Source organism: Megalobrama amblycephala, linkage group LG2, assembly GCF_018812025.1.
Source record: "Megalobrama amblycephala isolate DHTTF-2021 linkage group LG2, ASM1881202v1, whole genome shotgun sequence".
NCBI lineage: Eukaryota > Metazoa > Chordata > Actinopteri > Cypriniformes > Xenocyprididae > Megalobrama > Megalobrama amblycephala.
Window position 1 is genome coordinate 52,580,486 of NC_063045.1, and position 22,431 is coordinate 52,602,916.

At 36.6% G+C, this 22,431-nt stretch overlaps 2 protein-coding genes across 7 annotated transcripts; one reads left to right on the forward strand and one right to left on the reverse strand.

The window, feature by feature from the left end:
• The first annotated feature begins 299 nt into the window (after positions 1–299).
• On the forward strand, positions 300–14,496 carry LOC125262219 (inactive serine/threonine-protein kinase TEX14-like). Of its 6 annotated transcripts, none has more exons than XM_048180828.1 (30): positions 300–320; positions 1,084–1,262; positions 1,347–1,461; positions 1,552–1,717; positions 2,035–2,174; positions 2,400–2,487; positions 3,096–3,229; positions 3,336–3,452; positions 4,173–4,296; positions 4,392–4,570; positions 4,821–4,969; positions 5,074–5,264; positions 6,861–6,969; positions 7,109–7,653; positions 8,432–8,508; positions 8,694–8,785; positions 8,885–9,097; positions 9,232–9,329; positions 9,656–9,775; positions 9,886–9,985; positions 10,084–10,159; positions 10,413–10,564; positions 10,672–10,820; positions 11,565–11,727; positions 11,851–12,012; positions 12,089–12,179; positions 12,678–12,764; positions 12,873–12,955; positions 13,804–13,864; positions 14,088–14,496. In XM_048180828.1, exons 2-30 carry the CDS (start codon positions 1,124–1,126, stop codon positions 14,131–14,133), a joined length of 3,966 nt encoding a protein of 1,321 aa, XP_048036785.1. In that variant the 5' UTR covers positions 300–320; positions 1,084–1,123; the 3' UTR covers positions 14,134–14,496. The 6 variants fall into 6 exon arrangements, with proteins under 6 accessions (XP_048036785.1, XP_048036784.1, XP_048036783.1 ...); XM_048180827.1 differs by lacking the exon at positions 300–320 and adding an exon at positions 346–477; XM_048180826.1 differs by lacking the exon at positions 300–320 and adding an exon at positions 523–789.
• On the reverse strand, positions 14,488–19,778 carry ska2 (spindle and kinetochore associated complex subunit 2). The gene is made up of 7 exons (XM_048180838.1): positions 19,636–19,778; positions 18,130–18,219; positions 17,878–18,054; positions 17,617–17,691; positions 15,728–15,770; positions 15,466–15,598; positions 14,488–15,122 (listed from the first exon to the last, which is right to left on the reverse strand). Exons 1-7 carry the CDS (start codon positions 19,663–19,665, stop codon positions 14,990–14,992), a joined length of 681 nt encoding a protein of 226 aa, XP_048036795.1. The 5' UTR covers positions 19,666–19,778; the 3' UTR covers positions 14,488–14,989.
• Positions 19,779–22,431: the final 2,653 nt, after the last annotated feature.

Below are 22,431 nucleotides of genomic sequence, written 5' to 3' on the forward strand. Positions count from 1 at the left end.
CACAAACAAACCTATTATAACAATTCTCACACAAACTAGAGAGGAGCGTTTGGCTCGGTTTGGCTGCATATCTGCGCGGATGGAGAAAGCAGAAGGAGAAATAGTGCGCATCAAACACAAATAGATTGGATTGCTAACATTTTTGTTGTTCATTTTATTATAGCATTTTATAATTGGATTCTCACTTTAAAGTTTATGACACAACTAATTTTCACGCTAAACAAATAATGAAATCACTATTAAAACTTTGATTCGATTAGAGAAATATAACATGAAGTATCCCTACGCCGTTTCGCAACGTTTTCGTATTTCTGATAGCGGTGAATGAAATACTACATTAAATATATATTTTTTGTGTTCCCATTTGCTTGAATATCAGAAGACAAACTTCATAATAGTGTTTTCACAACTTTCAAAAAGTGGGAAAAATAGAGAGAGATTGATAACGGCCGTCAGAAGAGAGAAAGATGTTTTACCGTCAGTCCCGCGTTAACGTTTTTTTTGTGTGTGTGTGTGTGTGTAATTTGAAGCAAAGATAATTTAATACAAAGTATAGGGTTATACATGTGCCTACATTAAAAAAAAGAAAATATAAAAAACTTTTTTTTAAGGATTTATTATGCTGATGACCGTTAAAACGCGTCATCACAGTCTGTGAAACGTCCACAGAATCATCATGAACGAATGATGCACATGAAATACAGGATATCGAAGAACTTCTTTCAAAACTGATTTCCATTTTATTTGGCATTTTAATTAGCGAAAGTCAACTAAACTCTACCTGAACGGGTAAATTATAGTGCGATAAATATTAATATTCAGATTAAATGAGCTTGGGCTAATTGTAATTGCTAGCATAGATGTACGTCGACACTTAAACTCTTCGTTTGAATATAACATAAGTCAGTAAGATGTCTTCGCAGGTGTGAACTAACTGTTCTCGTTTAACATGTTTTTTTTTTTCTTTCTGACTGCAACTGTAATTAGTCAGTAAACAATGTTAAGCAAATATGTGTCAACCTCTTGTTTGATTAGGTTTCTATGCTAAAACTAACTATCAACTTAGTATATTATGATTTACAGGTGAGGAAGAAGAAACCTCTGATAACTTGATCCATGGGACATGAGCATCATGTCAGGGGTTCAGCCAATGCCCTGCCCGGTGCTCTTGGGCACTGTGAAAAGTGGAGGTTTACCAGCCCTCCTACACAGATACACAATTGAGAAAAAAGCAGCAAAAGTGGAGAAAGTCCTCAAAAAAGGTTTAAATACACCTCAGGGGCATTTCAAAATATTTTTACTTTGTACATGTTTCATTAATGCTTTTTGTATGACAACTTCCACAGGTGTGAGAGTTGACAGCATGAACCACCTTGGACAGACACCACTCTTTTGTGCGTCTCTCCTCGGCTTTGTCAGTGTAGCAGAGAAACTTCTGCAGTATGGTGCAAACCCAAATCAGTAAGGCCAAACCTTCCCATAATCATCCATGGAGATTGTTTGATTATGAAAATAGCATACTATCTCATGTGTAATGCTTATGTTCACCAGCCGCTGTAATGATGGAAGTACCCCCATCCATGCTGCAGTCTTCTCTTGCAATCCCTGGCTCCTGAGTTCACTGCTGGATGCTGGTGGGGACCTGCGTCTACATGACGATCAGGGCCGGACTCCGAAGGACTGGGCCGAGGCAGGTGCTCAGGAGAACAGCCCAAAGGTCTGTGCTGCTTTGGTTCTGTTTAGATAAAACGCAGCATCAGTGCAGCCTTGAACTTTGTCTTTGTCATGACAGAGTACTTCATGATATTCTTATTTTTTTTAGATATTTGTATTTACAATTTCATATTTTCAACATTTTCATATGTTTCTATTTACTTATATTTAAAACATCACATTTCTTCAACTGTAATTTTTATATACATGCATTTATCATTGGTCTGTGTAATGCACCTTATTGTGGTATATTTGCTGCTTCAGATGCAGCTTCTGCAGTGTAAAGATGCCATTAGACCAATTGCTCTTCCTCATCTACAGATGCTTGCTTTTCTGAAGAGATGCGAGTCTCAAATGCAGAGGTTGTTGCAGACGCATCTGTCTAGGGATGGGTGTTCCACCCCTACCTCCTCAAAGACTCTCCTGAATTCTCCATCCCTGCTTAAGCGCTTGTCTCCTTGGTAAGATCTGCTGTACTTTCCTACTATTTATCTTTATCAGTGAACACTTTCAATGTCTTCTTTGTTATAGTGTCATTTATTCTTGAGATTGAGAAAGTAACAACACATAGGATGTTGATTTAAGACACAGCACATCAAATGGAAACTCAATACAAGTGTTCTTAGTACAAAAGTAAAAATGAAAGTAACAGTTCAGAATCTTTTTGTTTGTGTCCTTCTTTTTAGGGGATATGAGCTCAGTCATGAAAACAAAACAAGTTATAAGATGTCTGCCTGTGATATGATGATGATGCAATGTTTTGGCTATGGAAAGGTTTGTGTGAACAATTTTTTCCCTCTTGCAAGTATTGTGAGAAGGTTAACCCTGAACACACCACGAATACACATTTTTTGGTAATTTTCATAAACCATTTCATATCGATAAATAAACTGTCTTAAATTCTAGATTACTATTACAAGGATTTATAGAATTAAAAAGATGGTTCAACCAAAAATTAAAATTCAGTCATCATTTACTCATGTCGTTCCAAACCTATATGACTTTCTTCTTCTGTGGAAAACAAAAGAAGATATTTTGAAGAATCTTGATAACCAAAAAGTTCCTGTTCCCATTCACTTCCATTATATGGACAAGTACAATGTAAGTCAATGGGAACCGAAATTCTTTAGTTACCAACGTTATTCAAAATATCCTAAATTATGTTCTGCAGAAGAAAGAAAGTCATACAGGTTTGGAAAGACATGACAGTGAATAAAAGATTTTAATTTTTGGGTGAACTATCCCTTTACAATTTCTCTTCTCAATAGCATAGTAAAGCTGCTAAGCACAATGTCCTTTAACTTTGACAGCTATTAATTCCAGTGAGCTGTTTTTGGATATAGTTTTTTTTTTTTTTTTGAAGTATTCTCTAATCTTTACAGTTATGCTTTGAGAAGCCTGGGTTCAGTCTGGGATACGCTGCTTCTGTGTCCTTGATATGTGACAGTGACTTGGGTCAAGCTAATGATGAGTCCCTCAATTCGTTTATGTGTGGATCTTTCATACGTATGACCAAGTAAGACATTGTAATGAATGATCATTTTTAAATATGCTGTTGAAGTCACATCAGAGGAAAGATGTAATGGATATATCAGCATTTGTTTTGTTTAACCGTGCCTCAGTTACAGTTGGAAAGGATGTCGTGTCACTGTTAAAGAGCTACATGATAAGATTTTGCAACAGTGTGAAGAAAAAGATGGTCTTCTGGATCTACTCATTTCTGAGCAGGAGTATTGCTGGTAAGGCATTTTTTTATGTAAATGGTTTTCCCTTATACTTCCCTTATGCATTCTCTCCTGTAATGTTAAGTATTTTTGAGTAAAACTGAGTGGAAAATAATGTAGATTTTATCAGGGTTAGATGAAACATGTTGGCCTATGATATTATTGATTAATATTATTTTGGTTAATATTTTTGCTGCCGACACAGCCTTTCATTAGAAAAAAAGTAATTTTAGAAGCACATACAATTTTATAGTTTAATTAATTTTTTGAATTAGTGTTTATTATATTTTCTGTTTTTGTTTTAAATTTTTTACTTAACTTAAACTAAATAAAAATGAGAAATGTTGCTTTGGCTAGCTAGTTGAAATAAAATAAGTTAAATTTTGTTTCAGTTGACATTTATTTCAAGTAACAGAAATGTTTGTTTTTTTATATATATATATATATATATATATATATATATATATAGTTTTAGTTATAGTTTTAGGTAACTATAATAGCCCTCATTAGAATCATGCACAATTAAACCAGGGACATTTATCAACAAATTTTGATTTGTTGAAAGGTCCATTTTGATTTTATGTTGACTTTAACTTCAGTCAAAATGTCCAAAAATGTCAAATATCATCATTTACTCATGTAATTCCAAACCTATATTATTTATTTTCCTCCATTGTTATTTGTTATCTAAATAAAATTGTGCAGTAGCTATGATTTCTATGATGTCCTCTGCAGTCAGTTGTCTCACCCACACCTGCTGCTGCTGATGGCTGTGAGTATGTCCGCTGGCCTGGACAGTACAAAGCTGGTCTATGAGAGAGTGAATGTAGGGTCCCTTTACAGTCTGCTGCACCAAAGGGTAATAATTCAGCATTTCAGAAAGCACAAATTTATAAAAGACTGAGAAGTGGTTTTGTTTTAACTACATTCCTTGTTTATTTCCACGCTCTGCAGCGGGATGAGTTTCCTCTATTACAGCTGGTTGACCTGTTATCAGTGGTGCTACAGGTGTGTGAGGTGTTAATGTACCTGCACGGCCGATCTCTGGTGCTCCGGGCCCTTTCTTCACACACTGTACTCATAGTACACCCTGGAGTCGCCAAGGTTACCGGCCTTGGGTTCATGGTGCCCAGGTACACCGTTATCACAAAAGGCGTATATTAAAATATATAGACTCTATACATTTTGAATCATTTAAATGTATGAAATGTGTAAATTAAATAGTTGAAATTCATTATGGACATTTAAGGCCCGTTCACATCAAGGATGATAACTATTATGGTATTGATAAAGATATAGTTCTAAAATCATTCCAAATAAAAAAGAATGTGATTTGAATCTTTAGTCGTTCGATATGCCTTTTAGCATCTTTTCCAATTACAGTGAGGGAACATGCCCCTACACCCCGCCTCCTGTTCCTGTGCCTCTCAGTTTGATCAACTGGGCAGCTCCGGAAGTGATTAGAAGTAGAGCGTGTACAGGAAAAGCTGATCTCTATAGTGTGTGCGCCCTTATACAGGAGATCTATACAGGTACTGGACATGTAATGTAAACTAGCTGTTATTTTTGATGTTAATAGATATTGTTTTGTGTTACTAGTTTGTAACTTGTAAGGTGGTTGTGTTGCTTTGTACAGATGATGTGCCATGGGGCCCCACTGACCAACGCTGGATAAAACGGTCAGTAGAGGCCGGTCAGGCTCTGGTAGCACACCCTGCCGTGCCTGAGCCTTATTACCAGTTCCTGCAGACGGGCCTCCAGCACAGAGCCCAGCACAGGACCAACAGCCTGCACGATCTGTGCTACAATCTACGTTGTTATATCAAAGTTTGTACATGAGTTTTGTATGTTACTGTATTGGGGCTTTCGCACCGGAGGAACCTTTTCATAATTCCTAGAACTATTGGGGGAAGTACCCAGATTTTGCAGTGTTTGCACCACAGGAACTAGTGTATGACAGAATACCGCACCCGGTATTTTTAAAAAGCCCCCAATTTTTGCTCATTCAGTCGTTGTTTACATTCCATCTCCGCTATCACAAAACCCATGACATGCAACAAACACAGCTCCGATCACGGCATCCTCCATCCACTGGTTTTTAAAGTTTGTAAATTCAGCGTTTAAAGACGCCGCTGTCTGCCGCTTCTGAATTCCTAGCGCCGGTGCGAATGCAACCAGGAAAATGGCCCGGGGGGAGGGGGGATTAGTTCTTGGGGAACTATTCTAGTGGCTAGTTAGTATAACTGAGTTCCTGGAACTATTAGGTGCGAAAGCACCTTATCTCATCATCTGTATCAGTGCACATGTAACATGCGCTCTCTTCTAGATGTACGCTACCACTCAAAAGTTTGGAGTGGGTTAGATTTTTTAAAAGTTTTTGAAATTCTCTTATGCTCAAAAAAGGCTGCATTTATTTGATTAGAAAATACAGTAAAAAGACTAATATTGTGAAATATAATTACAGTTTAACATAACTGTTTTCAATTTGTACATATTTTATTCCTGTAATTTATTCCTTTGATGGCAATTTTGGCAAAGCTGAATTTTCAGTAGCCTTTACTCCAGTCTTCAATGTCACATGATCCTTCAGAAATCATTCTAATATGCTGATTTGGTGCTCAAGAACCATTTCTTGTTATTATCAATGTTGAAAACAGCTGTGCTGCTTAATATGTTTGTGGAAATCATGAATAGAAAGTTTTAAAGAACAACATTAATTTGAAATGAATACAAGTTATAATTTGGTAACACTTTACAATAAGGTTCATTAGTTAAAATTTGTTAACTACATTAGTTAATATGAACTAATAATGAACTTCTACAGCATTTATGAATTTTTTTGTTAATGTTAATTTCAACATTTACATTATTATTTACATACATTATTAAAATCTTGTTAACATTAGTTATGAATGCTTTGCAACTAACATGAATAAACAATGAACAACTGTATTTTCATTAACCAACGTTAATGAAGATTAGTAAATACAATAACAAATGTATTGCTCATGGATAGTTCATGTTAGTTAATACATTAACTAATGTTTAACTAATGAACCTTATTGTAAAGTGTTACCAAAATTTTTTATTCAAAAATAAATCTTCCTGAACCTAAAATGTCTTTTATTGCCCATTTATTTATTTATTTATTTATTGGTATTTTAACAAATACGTATGCATGTTATGTATTGTTATGGCTATTAGAGTATCACATTGTTAACTTAGCAACACAAAACATTACATTTGTGTCTTGTGGGGAGTGCTTTTTGTATAGTGCCTATAAAGTATCCCAGTTAATTAGTGGGAGCCACGAGGAAATTATGAAGAAAGACTATTAAGGTTATGTTGTGAGAGGTTTTTTCCAGTTGTAGAGAGTAATATATGATACCATGAGAGTAAATGGTGCAATCTAATCTGCTGCAGGAGATAAGAAGCGAGAATAAGAGAAGCGGATGGAACTCTTGGTCGGCTCTTCAGTGCATCCCTGGATGGAACACTGACATTAATCAGGAGAGAAAGCAAGACGACGCTGGTGAGATTTCCATCTAGCCATGATTAGGGAAACTTTTAGAGCCTAGAAAATGATCACTTTTGCAATAAAGTGTCTGCTTAGAACATGAATGTAATGTAATACATTAATATAGTTTGATTGTCCTATTCTTTCCTCTTAGTATATCAGTATAACTGCAGGACTGCAGTGCACAATGAGATCCAGGAACATGAACTAGAAAGAATCTATACAGAAGAAGAAAAGTCCACCACAGACACTGATGACCTCCACTGGGATATCTTGCATCGTGACATCACTCCTTTGCATGAATGGCCTATTACCTGTCATGCTCCACCCTCTGAACCATCTTGTTCTAACTATATTGATACAGACAAGGATCTGGAAATGAGTCGCTCCATCTCAAAGCATACTGGCTCCATTGTTCTCAACCTTAAAGTGTCTCAGGTTCTTCTACAGCAAGCTGAGCAGAGTCTGGATAATGTGGAGGCGACTCAATTAAGCGCCCCATGCTTCGATGAGGTGGATGCAGTGGTGAACAGGGTAAACATGGAAAAAGTGTGCAGTGATGATATTGGAAAGGCTTTGGGGCCACCATCCAAAAATTATATACCCAAGTGGACCATTAATACAGATGAGGAAGTCAGTCAATACAGCTCAGCTCAAGATGAGAGCTTTGAGAGCACATCCTATTCTAGTAGTGTACAGGTATGTGCACACAACCTCAAATGTCAGGGCGTTAAAGGTGAAGTGTATTTTTTTCAATGATAAAAATATATAAAAATATAATATAAATTGTTAAAAAGTTTGGGGTCGGTTAGATTTCTTTAATGTTTTTAAAAGAAGTCTCTTTTAAAAACGGTCACTAAAGCTGCATTTATTGGATTTAAAAAAACAGTAATATTGTATGAAATATTACAATTTAAAAATAATTATTTTAAATTGTAATATATTTTAAAATGTCAAAGCTGAATTTTCAGCATCATTACCCCAGTCTTAAGTGTCACATGATCCTTCAGAAATCATTCTAATATGCCGATTTGGTGCTCAGGAAACATTTATTATTATCAAACAATTGTGCTGCTTACATTTTTTGTGGAAATCCTTTTTTTCAGGATTCTTTGATGAATAGAAAGTTCAAAATAACAGCATTGATTTGAAATAGAAATTACTGGTAATAATGTAAAAGTCTTTACTGTTATGTTTGATCAATTTAAATGTGTACTAATCTTAAAAAAAAAAATCTTACTGACCTCAAACTTTTGAACGGTAGTGTACACACACACACACACACACACACACACTATACTTCACCTTCAGATTATCACCAGTCTTGTATAATCAACTAGCTGGGAGTTACATACTAAATTAGTGAAAAATACCACTAGCAAAGATCAGATACAAACAAAAAAGAAATAGCAATCAGTGTAGCTTGATGATTTATGTAGCATATAGAAAATAATATGAGGAAAAACTTTACTTACAGGAGGAGAAAAGTGACTTGAAGAGAGCTGAAGCAACAAAGAGTGGACAGCAGCAGACAGGACGTCAGAAGTATGAGAGGTACAACAGCAGAAGTCCATTAGCAGAAAAAGACAAGTACAAGTAGCAGAATACAAATCATATACAAAAAAGGAGTATGATAGATAGGATGGCAAGTTTTGGCAGCAACAGGAAAGATATATGAGCAAATAAGCAAGAACATGACAAAAAAAAAAAAAAAAAAAAAGCAAATACATCTCTTTCAGGTTAAATGTGCTTTCGAAGTTTTCGAAGACCCAGAAAGACAGCACACACCGATCTCTTGCAGAACCTTTCCAAACAAAACCCACATGGACCAGTGAGAGACAACAGCCACACCACTCATTATCTTCATGTGCAGTTTATCTAGTTTAAAACTGTTTAAAAGATATGTGACCTGTCCTGTTTGTTGGTACAGCTGAGGTCAGTGATATGGTGGCCCTAATGGCTCGTGGGCGTTTAGGGACATTACTGGGTGCTGTAGGCAGCAGTGACAGTGAGGATGTAGAGGAGCAACAGCTCCACCTACAGGACTGGCAGAGTCACAACAGCAGATGCAGTGTGAACAGCTACGGGGAATCTGAGACCCAGGAAAGCACTGATCTGGAGCAACTGTTCAAGAGTTTTGCTGGTAATAGACTATTCCTGAAATTGCTGTTAAGATATTTCATTCATTGTTTTAATTAGGTTAAATTCTGTGTGTATATATATATATATATATATATATATATATATAAATTATTTTAAAATTCTGTTTACTGCCAGGTATTCAGAGTGATAGTGAGGAGAGCACAAAATACCACACTATCAATCACACTTATGACGTGACCAATGGAGTGCTGGAGGCTACAAGCCAAACTGAGGTGATAAACTATGACCTTTATTTATATTTGTTTTTTTACCAGTTCATTAATGTTTCCCCCCATTAAAACCCAACCACCCACATTTACATTCAAGATTCATCAGCTTTACCAGGTTACATATTTCACTTGCAAAAAGGTTATCGTGACAGTTTTTTTACATGTAGAAGTCTTAAAGGTACATGTAACAAGAACTGTTTTTTGTGTAATAGTTTAAACCTGTTTAATAAGAGCTAGGAGAGTTTAATATCAAAGTGAATTATGACTGAAAACTTGAATTTCTACATGTGTAAAATGTTGAATATGTACTATGTCTGTTGTGTCCAAAGGATGAAGGAAGCTCAAATAGTTCAGATTATACACAGACACCTTTTGAGCCATCTAGCGTGTTCTACACACCCAAACACCACCTGTCCAAAAGTACATCATCTGGTGTAGAGCATTCTCAGGTGAAAGTGGACATTTGCACAAGTTACAAACATATTACAAACTAAAATCAGAAAAGGCATATGCCTTGATAAATAAAGTACATATAATTCATAAACCCTTTATTTCTCAGTCACTGAGCTCAGAGGATGAGTTGGACGTCACAGTGGAGGTGTGTCGACCCAGCACATCTCCGGCAGAGGAAAAACAAGATGTAGAAAACAGTCTGAGTGGTATACAGATGAAACACCCTGCAAACATTTTATTACCAGATTGGTGGGTAAAATCTGTCCTTTTTTCTAACCATCATATCATTCTTATTATTATCCAGAATACCAGCTTGCTCAAGAGGACTCAAAGGAGTCTGAATCCATTACTCCTGTGCACAGGTACATTCCTAACATCAGGTACAAGAAATAAAGCTTTTCATGCAAATTACATTTTAGATATCTTAAAATAGAAAACAGTTATTTTAAATAGTCATAAAATTTCACAATTTACTGTTTTTACTGTTTGTTGATCAAATGAATGCAACCTAAAAAATCTTACCAACCCAAAACTATATTTTGTCTGTATAGTGTTTGTCGATAAAAATAACAATGGTGACTTCCTTTGGCTGACCCTGTGCTCTGTACTTTGGTGATTTTTTTTTCCGATCAGTTGTTTGCCAGACCTCGCTGAGATTGCAGACCTCTCCAGCATATCCTATTCACCAGCCCAGCACCAAAAGTGGGTGGGGTCAGCTGAAGCCCCGCCTATCCCTCACATCAGAGGACATCCACCCTGTAACAGCACCCCACGCAGCCCAAAAGGTATGAAGTGAATCCAAAAAATATAAGCATCTACTTAGGCTTCACTTTTAGGATTAATCAAAATTCATAGTCAGTTTTATGTAATTGTGCACACCATTTAATTACAGGCCGTAGGACCCTTCAAGATGTGCAGGTTGGCACTGAGCCCCTCCCTCACCTCCAGAGCCTGTTGGACACATCACCATGGGGCAGTGCTCCATCCCACACTGTCTGCACAGAGAGTTACGCCACAGCCAGTGCAGGAGACAGCAGCACTGTTAGTCAATGAATCATTAGATTGGAATTATACATATATGATATATATCAACAGCCATATGGGTATCAGACGATAAATGTGTTTTTATAATATTATCTGTATCAATCTGATAAGTAAAATAGACTGATATATTGATAACTGATAATTTACTTAAATTAACATTCCAGATGATTAATACTAGTTGGCCTGACTAATGTTAAACATAAATAAAATGTCTACTCAGAGCCTATATACTGCCCAGGACAAACATGCATTTTGTTTCTGTAATCGTTGTTAGATTTGTGTAATTTTACTGTATAAGAGAATGTTGGGTATAGGCGTGTATAATTTAATTCATTATTTTTTATTAACAATTATGTATTATAAATATTATTACAGATTTAAGATCACTAAATGTAGAATGATAACTAAATGACATATATTTCAGTTTTTGGCTTTAAAATATTAAAAATGATCAGTAATGAGTGCATCTCTAATTTCTAATATGTGCTTTTTAAATGTCATGTTGACTACTGGGATAATATGATGGCACACTATCCATCAAAGATCTTCAATATCGATGTTTTCTATGTGTTTTGGCAGCTTGAATTCACTCAAAAGTTTTGTTATAGATACAAATGCTTATTGTTATTTTGTTGTTGTAGAAGCTTTCATCTGACAAAAGTAAATGTACCATTATCTTATATTTACATCAATATATTCACAGCTATCAGATTTATATTGATATTCTGCATCTCTTGTCAGACCAATGCCTCTGTGTCTAGCGTCCTGCAGTCTCCAGCGAAAAGAGAAATGTCTAAGGAGGAAACAGACTCTCCCTCCAGCAGTAATGCAGAGTTTACCACTGCCAGCTCTGGAGCCAGACAGACCACTGAGACCAGTGAAGGGATGGAGCATCCTATTGAAAGTGTGCATTTAGAATTCATTGCTAAAGTGTTCTAAAAATTCATTATGAGACGTATTGTTAAAGTATTATTGATTTTAACAATTGCCATGGTGTGAGAATCAAAACTGTTTGTGATTCCCGTAGAGAATAATGATGTGGATGAGGAAGGAAAGGAAGTAGGTGACGACCCGTCAGATTCTGAACATCAATGTGAGCAAGAGCCCTCTGATGAAAAAGTGTTTGACGATGAAGAAATCTCAAAGAGGAAGGAAGGGTGTAAGGATGAAAACCTGTGTCAGATACATGGTGAGACAGATCTACAGTAGAACTGTGTTATTTTCATTTTTAAAATGAATTAAAGTATGTGCGTTTGTATTTTCAGACCAGCATCCAGATCTCAACTCTGCTAATATGGATAGTAATTCAAACTCTCAAAAAAGTGATAAGAGTCACAGCCTTGATGATACTGAAAGGTAAAACCCAATACTTTGCCTTAGTAAGGGGTATTTCATTATTGGTTGTTAACTTTCTGACACAGTGATGATAAAAAAGAAAAAGGACCTGCATAATGATTCTAGGGCTGTTCGGTTAGAGAAAAGCATCTATATTTAACATTAAAATTGCCCTCAAAAATTATGTGTCTATTTACACTTAGTGACTTCATGTGTCTTTATCACTTGGCTGGCTATCCACTTAGGTATGCACATTTCATTTACACTTGTAAATGAACCGAAAATTGTCAGCATGAAAAGTCAGCAAGAACTGGAAATTGCAACCAGTTTTTCTTCCCTACTGTGATGTATTAGTAAAACAGCTTCTCATACAAGAAAAAATCATTAGTTTTTGATAAAAGATTACAAGCACATAATTTAAAAACAAAATGTGCAAGGATAAATTGCAGACAAATCACAAATTCAATTTTTCCTCCCCTAAAAAAAAAAAAAAGATGCTTCAACTTTGAAATCTTGCAGGGCAAGCTCCACCCTTGATGAGGAGCTGCAAAGAATGCTTTTAGAAGAAGCCACAGTACAGAGAACCACCACAGGCCCAGGGTCACAGTGAGTGTTTAAAGTCTGTGTTTTTCAGTGCAAACAGACTTTCTAAAACTGTCTGACTTTTTAGAAGAATTTCACTCTTAAATTATAAAAATCATTAATCTGCACTTGGTCTAGGGTGTCTCAGTCTGAAATAAAAGGAGAGGGGGATGTGAGAGAGGGCTGTCCAGAAGGAGTCTACATAGAGACTGCAGGTGAGTGGATAGAAGTTATGGGGTCTTTTTTGGAAAACATTCCAGGATTTTTCTCCATATAGTGGACTTCACCGGGTTGAAGGTTTCAAAATTACAGTTTCAATGCAGCTTCAAAGGGCTATACATGATCCCAGACAAGGAATAGCAAAACGATCGGTCATTTTCTAAATAAATAAATAAAAATATATATACTTTTTAACCAAAATGCACGTCTTGCACTGCTATGCAATGCGCCAAGCATTACATAATCACGTTGGAAAGGTCACGCGCAATGTTGCCGAAAGTACTGATCCAGTGTATACAAAGCGAACGTGCAAAGAATAAGTCAAACGCCCTTTACAAAAAAAGGTATAACAACGCTGTCGGACGATTTTAAAGTTGAAGGAGAAAATGTTTTTTTTTTTTTTTTTAGAAAATGACCAATCGTTGCGCTAGACAAGACCCTTATTCCTCTTATTCCTCGGCTGGGATCAACTCATCAACTTAATCTCAATCCTGCTCCTGGAGGGCCACCATCCTCCAGAGTTTAGCTCCAACCCCACTACTAGGCATACTAGAAACTTCCAGTCAGGTGTGTTGAGGCAAGTTGGAGCTAAACTTTGCAGGACAGCAGCCCTTCAGGACCGAGTTTGGACACCCTTGACTTAGAGCGTAAGGCTCGCTGCCTTCCATTGTTAATCTAGCAACCCGTGTGAGTGTCGAGTCTGAGGAGGGGGAGTGGGAAACAACAAACTGTAACCATTTCAACCGCTCGCTGTTAATATTACACACTGCGCCTTTAAAGGTTCAGTAACTCAAACACCCAATGTAGTGTTTAACTGGTAAAGTCCTGTTGACTCTCTCTGTAGAAGACATAAATGGGCTGGGAGAGAAGACTGAGGCTGCTAATCAGGAGAACCATCTTAACAGGTGCACAAGAATCCTAAAATAAAATGCATTTGACCTACAGTGGAATACAGTGCTAGTGTAAATCTTACTACTTAGAAATATTGATACCATTGACTTTTAAACACTTAAGTCTTAGAAATGTAATGTTTTACAAGTAAATTACTAATTAAAATGACCTAACTTTCCTGACTGAAAATGCTCAAATTCATTTTTGTAATGTCATTGTTTTATTTTTTATCATCAGAGTTCTTGAGCAGACGCCTCCCCAGTTAGTCAAACAGCACTGTTAAAGAGGAGCCAATCTCTCGGATATCCTCAAGGTCTCTTGCATTTGAATCATTTCCATTTTAGATGCTTAAGTCATGTGGTTTGTGTTCCTTTATGTTGAATTTACAGTTAAATGAAAAAATTATTTCCAAATAATAATAACATAAAAAAAAACTTAGCTTTCAAACTTGTTCTTAACATATGCACATCTACAGTTTGAATGTGGATGTTACAATTGACTAACAGATGAATGTTGTTCAAGATTGTTTTTTAATGATTTGTATGTTCCATTTGAGGTTTTGGTATTGTTGCTACAGAAAATGTATTGCCATTTGTTGTTACGTTTAGTAAAGCATCTAAATAAAAGGACACATGCATATAAAAAAGACATTTTATTGCATACAAAAAAAAAAAAAAGAAGAATATACTGAATCTTACATTCAAATACAGTCTCCTTTGCTTTACTGAGATCTTGTCTATCTGAAGTCACATAAACACCTGTTTAACTTTACAAAAAATATAAACTCTTATGCTGTACAGTTTCTTTCTTGTACAAATCTATTGATTCCTCAACAGGTCATGATATAATTTAATACAGCAGCATAACATTATGCAGAAGGAATGGGACAAAAAAAAAAAATAACAGCCAGAATTAAGTTTATTCCTTAAAAAGACTGATAAAAGTTAGTTTCTTTTGTATGCAATCCCAATTAATGGATATACTGAACTTTATGGACAAATGTTTCTGAAATGTACTCCATCATTACTGTTCTAAACTGTTAAACCAATCCAAGTGTACGTAGAGGGGTTTTACTATAACACATGTGGAAGTTATTGGAGGCTTTACACATTTTGATGGGGTTGCATCTATTTTGTTTCTCAGTTTCTTGCCAGCAATGACACAAGTCCTTTCTTATCCAGCTCAACGAGTTTAAGGTGCTGTAAGGTCTTCATTGCAGAATCACTGACTTTCATGTTCAACTTCTTCATCCTCTGAGTGCTTATTGGCCCCCTGAAAATAGTTAGATCAAATGCATTAGAAAACACCTTTTAAGTAAAAAATTGAAAAAGTGACATGACGTGTGGCCAAGTATGGTGTCCCACACTCTGAACTTGTGCTCTGCATTTCACCCATCAAAGTAAACATACAGTAGTGAACACCGTGCTCAAGGGGACCTCAGTTGTGGGTAAGTTGGACCTCAGTCCAACTCTCTAACCATTAGGCCACAACTTCCCTTGACTGCCCCCTTTTCTCTGTATATGCCAAATCATGCGGTTGCCTTAATTTACACTACATTATTAATTATGTTAAGGCTCAGTGTTAAAGGTGCATTTGCACAAATGACTAGACAAACCTGTTCTTATCTGAGAAGTACTCGGATAACTGCTTATAGAGCATGTTGAGGTCATTCAGCTTCAAGTTACCACGTACACTCCGCGGGACAGTCTCAAATGTCCCCTCAGACACCTCTTCATGCGTGTTCTTTGCTGCAAGACATACAAAACAACTATATATTAGAATGACTGAGATTGATAAAGATGCTGTTCACCTTGGACATTGAGAAAAAGTTACAGCTGCTTTATGTTGATGTAATTATGGATTTCTTCTGTCCTTACATTCAGACTGTGCTTGAGTTTGAGGTTCTGATGTCGGCACGGCCTAAAGAAACAAAAAAGCATTCACAAATAGCCAAAAAGTAGCTTTCACTTCATAAGCTCAAAAATATTTACATTTTAATAGGTAAATATAGGGCTTGACATTAACACCCACCAATCGCGTGTGAATTTCAGCAGTGGCGTGTAACGCAGTCACTCCTACTAGACACTTGGGGGGTTAAATTTTAATTTATATATAACCTAAATATACATTTTTCAATTGTAGTCTTTTAAAAAGGCATCTGAAATAATAAACTAAGAGCAATGTTGTCAAAAATATGTCTCACATTAATTTGAGTTGTTTTTCACTGCTTATAGCACTTAAACAGTCAAATACACACACACACACACACAAAAAAAGTCAAAATATAGACATTTTATAGAGGAACTTTTATGTTTTAAAGGTGCCCTAGAACTTTTTTTAAAAGATGTAATATAAGTCTAAGGTTTCCCCTGAATGTGTCTGTGAAGTTTCAGCTCAAAATACCCCATAGATTTTTTTTTATTCATTTTTTTAACTGCCTATTTTGGGGCATAATTAGAAATGAGCCGATTCAGGGTGTGTGGCCCTTTAAATCTGGTGCTCCACGCCTCAAGAGCTCGCGCTTGCCTTAAACAACATAAAAAAAGTTCAAACAGCTAATATAACCCTCAAAATGGATCTTTACAAAGTGTTCGTCATGCAGCATGTCTAATCGCATAAGTACAGTGTTTATTTTGATGTTTACATTGATTCTGAATGAGTTTGAGGCTATGCTCCGTGGCTAACGGCTAATGCTACACTGTTGGAGAGATTTATAAAGAATGAAGTTGTGTTTATGCATTATAAAGACTGCAAGTGTTTAAAAATGAAAATAGCGACGGCTCTTGTCTCCGTGAATACAGTAAGAAACGATGGTAACTTTAACCACATTTAACAGTACATTAGCAACATGCTAACAAAACATTTAGAAAGACAATTTACAAATATCACTAAAAATATCATGTTATCATGAATCATGTCAGTTATTATTGCTCCATCTGCCATTTTTTGCTATCGTCCTTGCTTGCTTACCTAGTCTGTTGATTCAGCTGTGCACATCCAGACGTTCTGCCCTTGTCTAATGCCTTTCATAATGTTGGGAACATGGGCTGGCATAAGCAAATATTGGGGGCGTACACCCCGACTGTTACGTAACAGTCAGTGTTATGTAGAGATTCGCCTGTTCTTCGGAGGTCTTTTAAACAAATGAGATTTATATAAGAAGGAGGAAACAATGGAGTTTGAGACTCACTGTATGTCTTTTCCATGTACTGAACTCTTGTTATTTAACTATGCCGAGGTAAATTCAGTTTTTGAATCTAGGGCACCTTTAACGCACATGTAACAGTATAATGGTCAGGTCTTAAAAGTGCCAGCAGATTAAAATTATGACATAAAAAAAAAAAAAAAAAAAAAAAAAAAATCTCTGTATGGCAGTTTTTTCCCATGGTATCAATGTTAAAATTGTGGCCAATGGCTAGTAACTTTGGAAAACCACTAGCCATAGTGGCTGGTGAGCAAAAACGTTAATGTCAAGCCTTGTACATACATACACTACTGTTCAAAAGCTAGAAATTTATACTGTTGATCAGAAAGGACACATTAAATTGAACAAAAGTGACAGACACTTACAAAAAAAGTTAGAAAATTTTGCATTTCAAATAAATGCTGTTCCTTTGAACTTTCTATTCACCAAAGAATTCTGAACATAAGAGACTCCTTTCAAAAACATTAAAAAAAAAATTATAATAAAAAAATCTTGCAACCCCAAATTTTTGAACGGTAGTGTAGTTCTGGAAGTATGGTAAAAAGTGTTTAAGTGTCTAACCTCTACATTTAAAGTGGCAACGGCTGAGCAGAGAGCATCTCTTGCTTCTTGTTCTTCTTCTGTCAGTGGCGGAACCTTGAATACCAGAATTCCCATTAGCACACAAACAGTCCGAACCACAAACCTAATGAAACTACTTTATTTTTTCAAAAAACACTTCCTTAACCATGGTAAAATCATTGTGTATGGCCTCTAGTGTAGTAAAATTGACAATGACCTTTCGATTTTGTTAGACTTGGGCTCTTGTTGATGAATGAATACCTGCACATCTGCCGTGTTCTGCAGCTGTTCAACCAGCTGTACTGTCGTATCCAAGTGAGCTCGTATGGAGTCCATGGATCGTTTCTGTTCCGCTGCGATCTCCTCCACCTGAGCGCACAGGGCCGCATGGCGCGCTTTGATCGCCGTCAGGTTCTCCAGCAACTGAACAGGGTTTCCCTGAAATCCACAACCACAAACTTAGAAAGACAGACTCGGTCACTATTTAAAATGAATAAACGAATACAAAATTACCTCAAACGAGCCCGCTTCACGCGCATTTGCCATGAAGTCAAATTTCAGCCGCTTTTCCACATATTCTATATCAGCTTCTGCTTTCTGGAACTACAAGGACACAGATCTAAACACCATCATTCAGTAAGCATTCAGAAGATTATGGTCAGGAGTTGATTGTTGTTTAGCATTTATTGGCCCATCTGAACGAGGGTATGATCTAAAACTTGAAACCCTATTAGCAATATTGCACTACTCTGAACACAGTGGACAGCAGAGGCAATACTGATAGGGTCCCAAGAATTAGTATTAGACATTATGACCTGTAAAACAGAAAACAAACAACAATATGCCAACTGAGATGGTGCACGTCTTTGAAAAGTTTCAAACATTGTGCAAAGCTGCTCTCAGACGCTTTGACAATACTATTGCACTGCTAGCTGTCCAATACAGTAGTGCAATGAAGTCAGAGCACCTGTTAACAGCAATTGATGTGGCTGGCCATGCTGTTGACCCTACCTTTGAGAAAAATCCCTGGCCAATGCCCTTTTAACATTGCACTGCTTTAATAACTGGGTTATCAGTAGTACAATATAAAAGGGGCACTGGACAGACAGTTCGCATTCAGGGTGGTCCTTTTGCATGCTGAAATATCCAATCATGTAAATAATGTCATTTAAAAGCCTGGGAAGAAGAACACAGTTTTCATATAAACATTACTGGTGAGATACAGATATGTAGACGTTGCATAATATGGGCAATCATTTTAAAAGTGAGTGTTTACAATTTCTGGCAAGCTAATACTGCGCCCCCTATCGCCTCCTCTTCCTCATATTTAAACTCACTCAAATTTAATATTAATGCAGTTTTAAAGTTTTACTAAAATCATGAATAGCAAAAATGCCTTTTATACGATTTTGCAGGCATGCAAATTGTCAGAATCCTCACAGACTAAACTTTTACAAAGATCTGTGCGTCTTTCAGAAGAAATAGACACATTTTATAAACATTTTATCAGTAATAACAACTGCGACATTAACTTGGTGTATATAAACCCGAACTGTTTATACATACATAATAACCGTATGCGTATTGAATAATGTATAGGAGGAGTAAGTTCGGGCTGCAGCGCGCAGTTTCGCGGACAGACGCACAGGCCCTCCCGCTCCCGCACTCCCCTCACCGTCGAACCAAATAAACATTTTCAGGCTGAATGCCATGGTTTCGCTTCAAAATATGCGCATTACAGTAATTTAATGATATGAAGACTGATATGGCTGTAAATATGAGTAAATAATAACATTAGCAGTGGCACCAGTTAGCCATCCAGCTACATGTTTTTCGTAATTTTCTCCCCTCCAACCTGAGGGAAAGTCAGAGGAATATACAGAACATGTAATTTTTCATGTTTTCTCTATATTACGTTTTCTAATGCAAAGGCACCAGTATTATTAACAGTTAGACGCATACGGTCAGTTTACAATGGAAAACATTTGATGGAAACGTTTGGCTGAAAAAACAGCTTACCATCGCCTCTAGCTTATCAACTGTCTCCATGTTGAATAGTTTACATTCCTAAAGCAGCCCCGGAAATATAAAGCTCGCAGCAGAACGCAAAACCTTCTCTGATTGGTCAGCTGTCAGAGCGCCTGGAATTTGATTGGTCAGTTTGGAAGGAGAAAGAGCGGAAAAGGGGTGGTATGTTCGGGATGGAATTTTAACGTACTACTGTCTTGTACGTACTACAGAGTATGTACACTGCAGACTATTTATAAATGTATGTGAATATGAATATTGAATTAGGTGATAAAACAGTATTTTTCAGTTTTGTGTTAGAGTATGTTGACTATTAAATATTATTAAATTGTGGGATACAGTGTTTTTTGGAAAAAAAAACAATGATTTTGCATTTTAAATCCTTTTTTCTGTAAAAAAAAAAAAAAAAAAAACACTTTTGCAATAATAAAAAAATAAAACCATCTCGAGATTAAAGTTGTTAAATTTAGAGAAAAAACTCGTTAAATTTAGAAAAAAAAGTCGAGATAAAATGTTGAGAATAAAGTAATTAAATTACGAGAAAAAAGTAGTTAAATTACGAGAACAAATTCGTTAAATTATGAGAAAAATGTCGTTAAATTTCGAGAAAAAAAATCGAGATAAAATGTTGAGAATAAAGTCATTAAATTGTGAGAAAAAAGTCGTTAAATTACGAGAACAAATTCGTTAAATTACGAATTTGTTCTCATAATTTAACGACTTTTTTTCTCCTAATTTAATGACTTTATTCTCATAATTTAATGACTTTATTCTCAACATTTTATCTCGACTTTTTTCTCGAAATTTAACGACATTTTTCTCATAATTATCGAATTTGTTCTCGTAATTTAACGACTTTTTTCTCGTAATTTAATGACTTTATTCTCAACATTTTATCTCGACTTTTTTCTCGAAATTTAACGAGTTTTTTCTCGTAATTTAACAAGTTTATTCTCAACATTTTATCTCGACTTTTTTCTTAAAATTTAACGAGTTTTTTCTCATAATTTAATGAGTTTATTCTCAACATTTTATTTCGACTTTTTTCTCGAAATTTAATGAGTTTTTTCTCGGAATTTAACAACTTTAATCTCGAGATGGTTTTATTTATTAATTTATTTTTTATTATTGCTTGGCCCTAATCCTCTTCTGTACAGATCAAATGAAGAATCAGAAAGGAGATCACATTTGATATACACCAGGCATAACATTATGACCACCTTCCTAATATTATGTTGGTCCCCCTTTCGCTGCCAAAACAGCCCTGACCCGTCGAGGCATGGACTCCACTAGACCCCTGAAGGTGTGCTGTGGTCTCTGGCACCAAGATGCCAGCAGCAGATCCTTTAAGTCCTGTAAGTTGCGAGGTGGGGCCTCCATGGATCGGACTTGTTTGTTCAGCACATCCCACAGATGCTCGACTGGACTGAGATCTGGGGAGTTTGGAGGCCAAGTCAACACCTCAAACTCGTTGTTGTGCTCCTCAAACAATTGCTGAACCATTTTTGCTTTGTGGCAGGGAGCATTATCCTGCTGAAAGAGGCCGCAGCCACCATGGAATACCGTTTCCATGAAAGGTTGTACATGGTCTGCAACAATGCTTAGGTAGGTGGTACATGTCAAAGTAACATCCACATGGATGGCAGGACCCAAGGTTTCCCAGGAGAACATTGCTCAAAGAATCACACTCCCTCCGCCAGCTTGCCTTCTTCCCATTGTGCATCCTGGTGCCATGTGTTCCCCAGGTCAGCGACGCACTCGGCCATCCACGTAATGTACAAGAAAACATGATTCATCAGACCAGCCCACCTTCTTCCATTGCTCCGTGGTCCAGTTTGGTGCTTTCGGCGGTGGACAGGGGTCAGCATGGGCACCCTGACTGGTCTGCGGCGATGCAGCCCCATATGAAACAAACTGCGATGCACTGTGTATTCTGACACCTTTCTATCAGAACCAGCATTAACTTCTTGAGCAATTTAAACTATAATTCATCTGTTGGATCGGACCACACTGGCCAGCCTTCGCTCCCCACGTGCATCAATGAGCCTTGGCTGCCCATGACCCTGTCGCTGGTTCACCACTGTTCCTTCCTTGGACCATTTTTGATAGATACTGACTATTGCAGACTGGGAACACCCCACAAGAGCTGCAGTTTTGGAGATGCTCTGACCCAGTTGTCTAGCCATCACAATTTGGTCCTTGTCAAACTCGCTCAAATTCTTACACTTGCCCATTTTTCCTGCTTCTAACACATCAACTTTGAGGACAAAATGTTCACTTGCTGCCTAATATATCCCACCCACTAACAGGCGGCATAATGAAGAGATAATCAATGTTATTCACTTCACCTGTCAGTGCTCATAATGTTATGCCTGATCGGTGTAACTTCTTTTTCGTACATCACACTGAAATGTCAAGTATGGAATACATTCCATGCAGTAAGCTCTGTTGTATACCACACAATTTGTTGAAAAAAGTAGGTCATCCTATTATTCTATGTGCATGCAGAAAATTTAGAATTATATACCTAACATAGCTAAACTCTGCACAGTATTCATACTCTATATTTACTCGATCTGCACAGTGTTTATACTCTCGCAGTATTCATACTCATACTTTACATCACTGTATTCATACTCTATTCACAGTATTCATACTCTATATTTACTCGATCTGCACAGTGTTTATACTCTCGCAGTATTCATACTCATACTTTACATCACTGTATTCATATTCTATTCACAGTATTCATACTCTATATATACTCTATCTGCACAGTTTATACTC

Excerpts from the sequence above, each read along its gene's own strand:
- LOC125262219 (XM_048180828.1), top strand. The coding sequence starts at position 1,124 with ATGAGCATCATGTCAGGGGTTCAGCCAATGCCCTGCCCGGTGCTCTTG. Across the intron at positions 3,453-4,172 it reads TCTGAGCAGGAGTATTGCTG|TCAGTTGTCTCACCCACACC; the intron begins GTAAGGCATTTT and ends TGTCCTCTGCAG. Across the intron at positions 12,013-12,088 it reads AAACCTGTGTCAGATACATG|ACCAGCATCCAGATCTCAAC; the intron begins GTGAGACAGATC and ends TTGTATTTTCAG.
- ska2 (XM_048180838.1), bottom strand. The coding sequence starts at position 19,665 with ATGGAGACAGTTGATAAGCTAGAGGCGATG. Across the intron at positions 15,599-15,727 it reads AACTCAAGCACAGTCTGAAT|CAAAGAACACGCATGAAGAG; the intron begins GTAAGGACAGAA and ends TATGTCTTGCAG. Across the intron at positions 15,123-15,465 it reads TACTTCTCAGATAAGAACAG|GGGGCCAATAAGCACTCAGA; the intron begins GTTTGTCTAGTC and ends AACTATTTTCAG.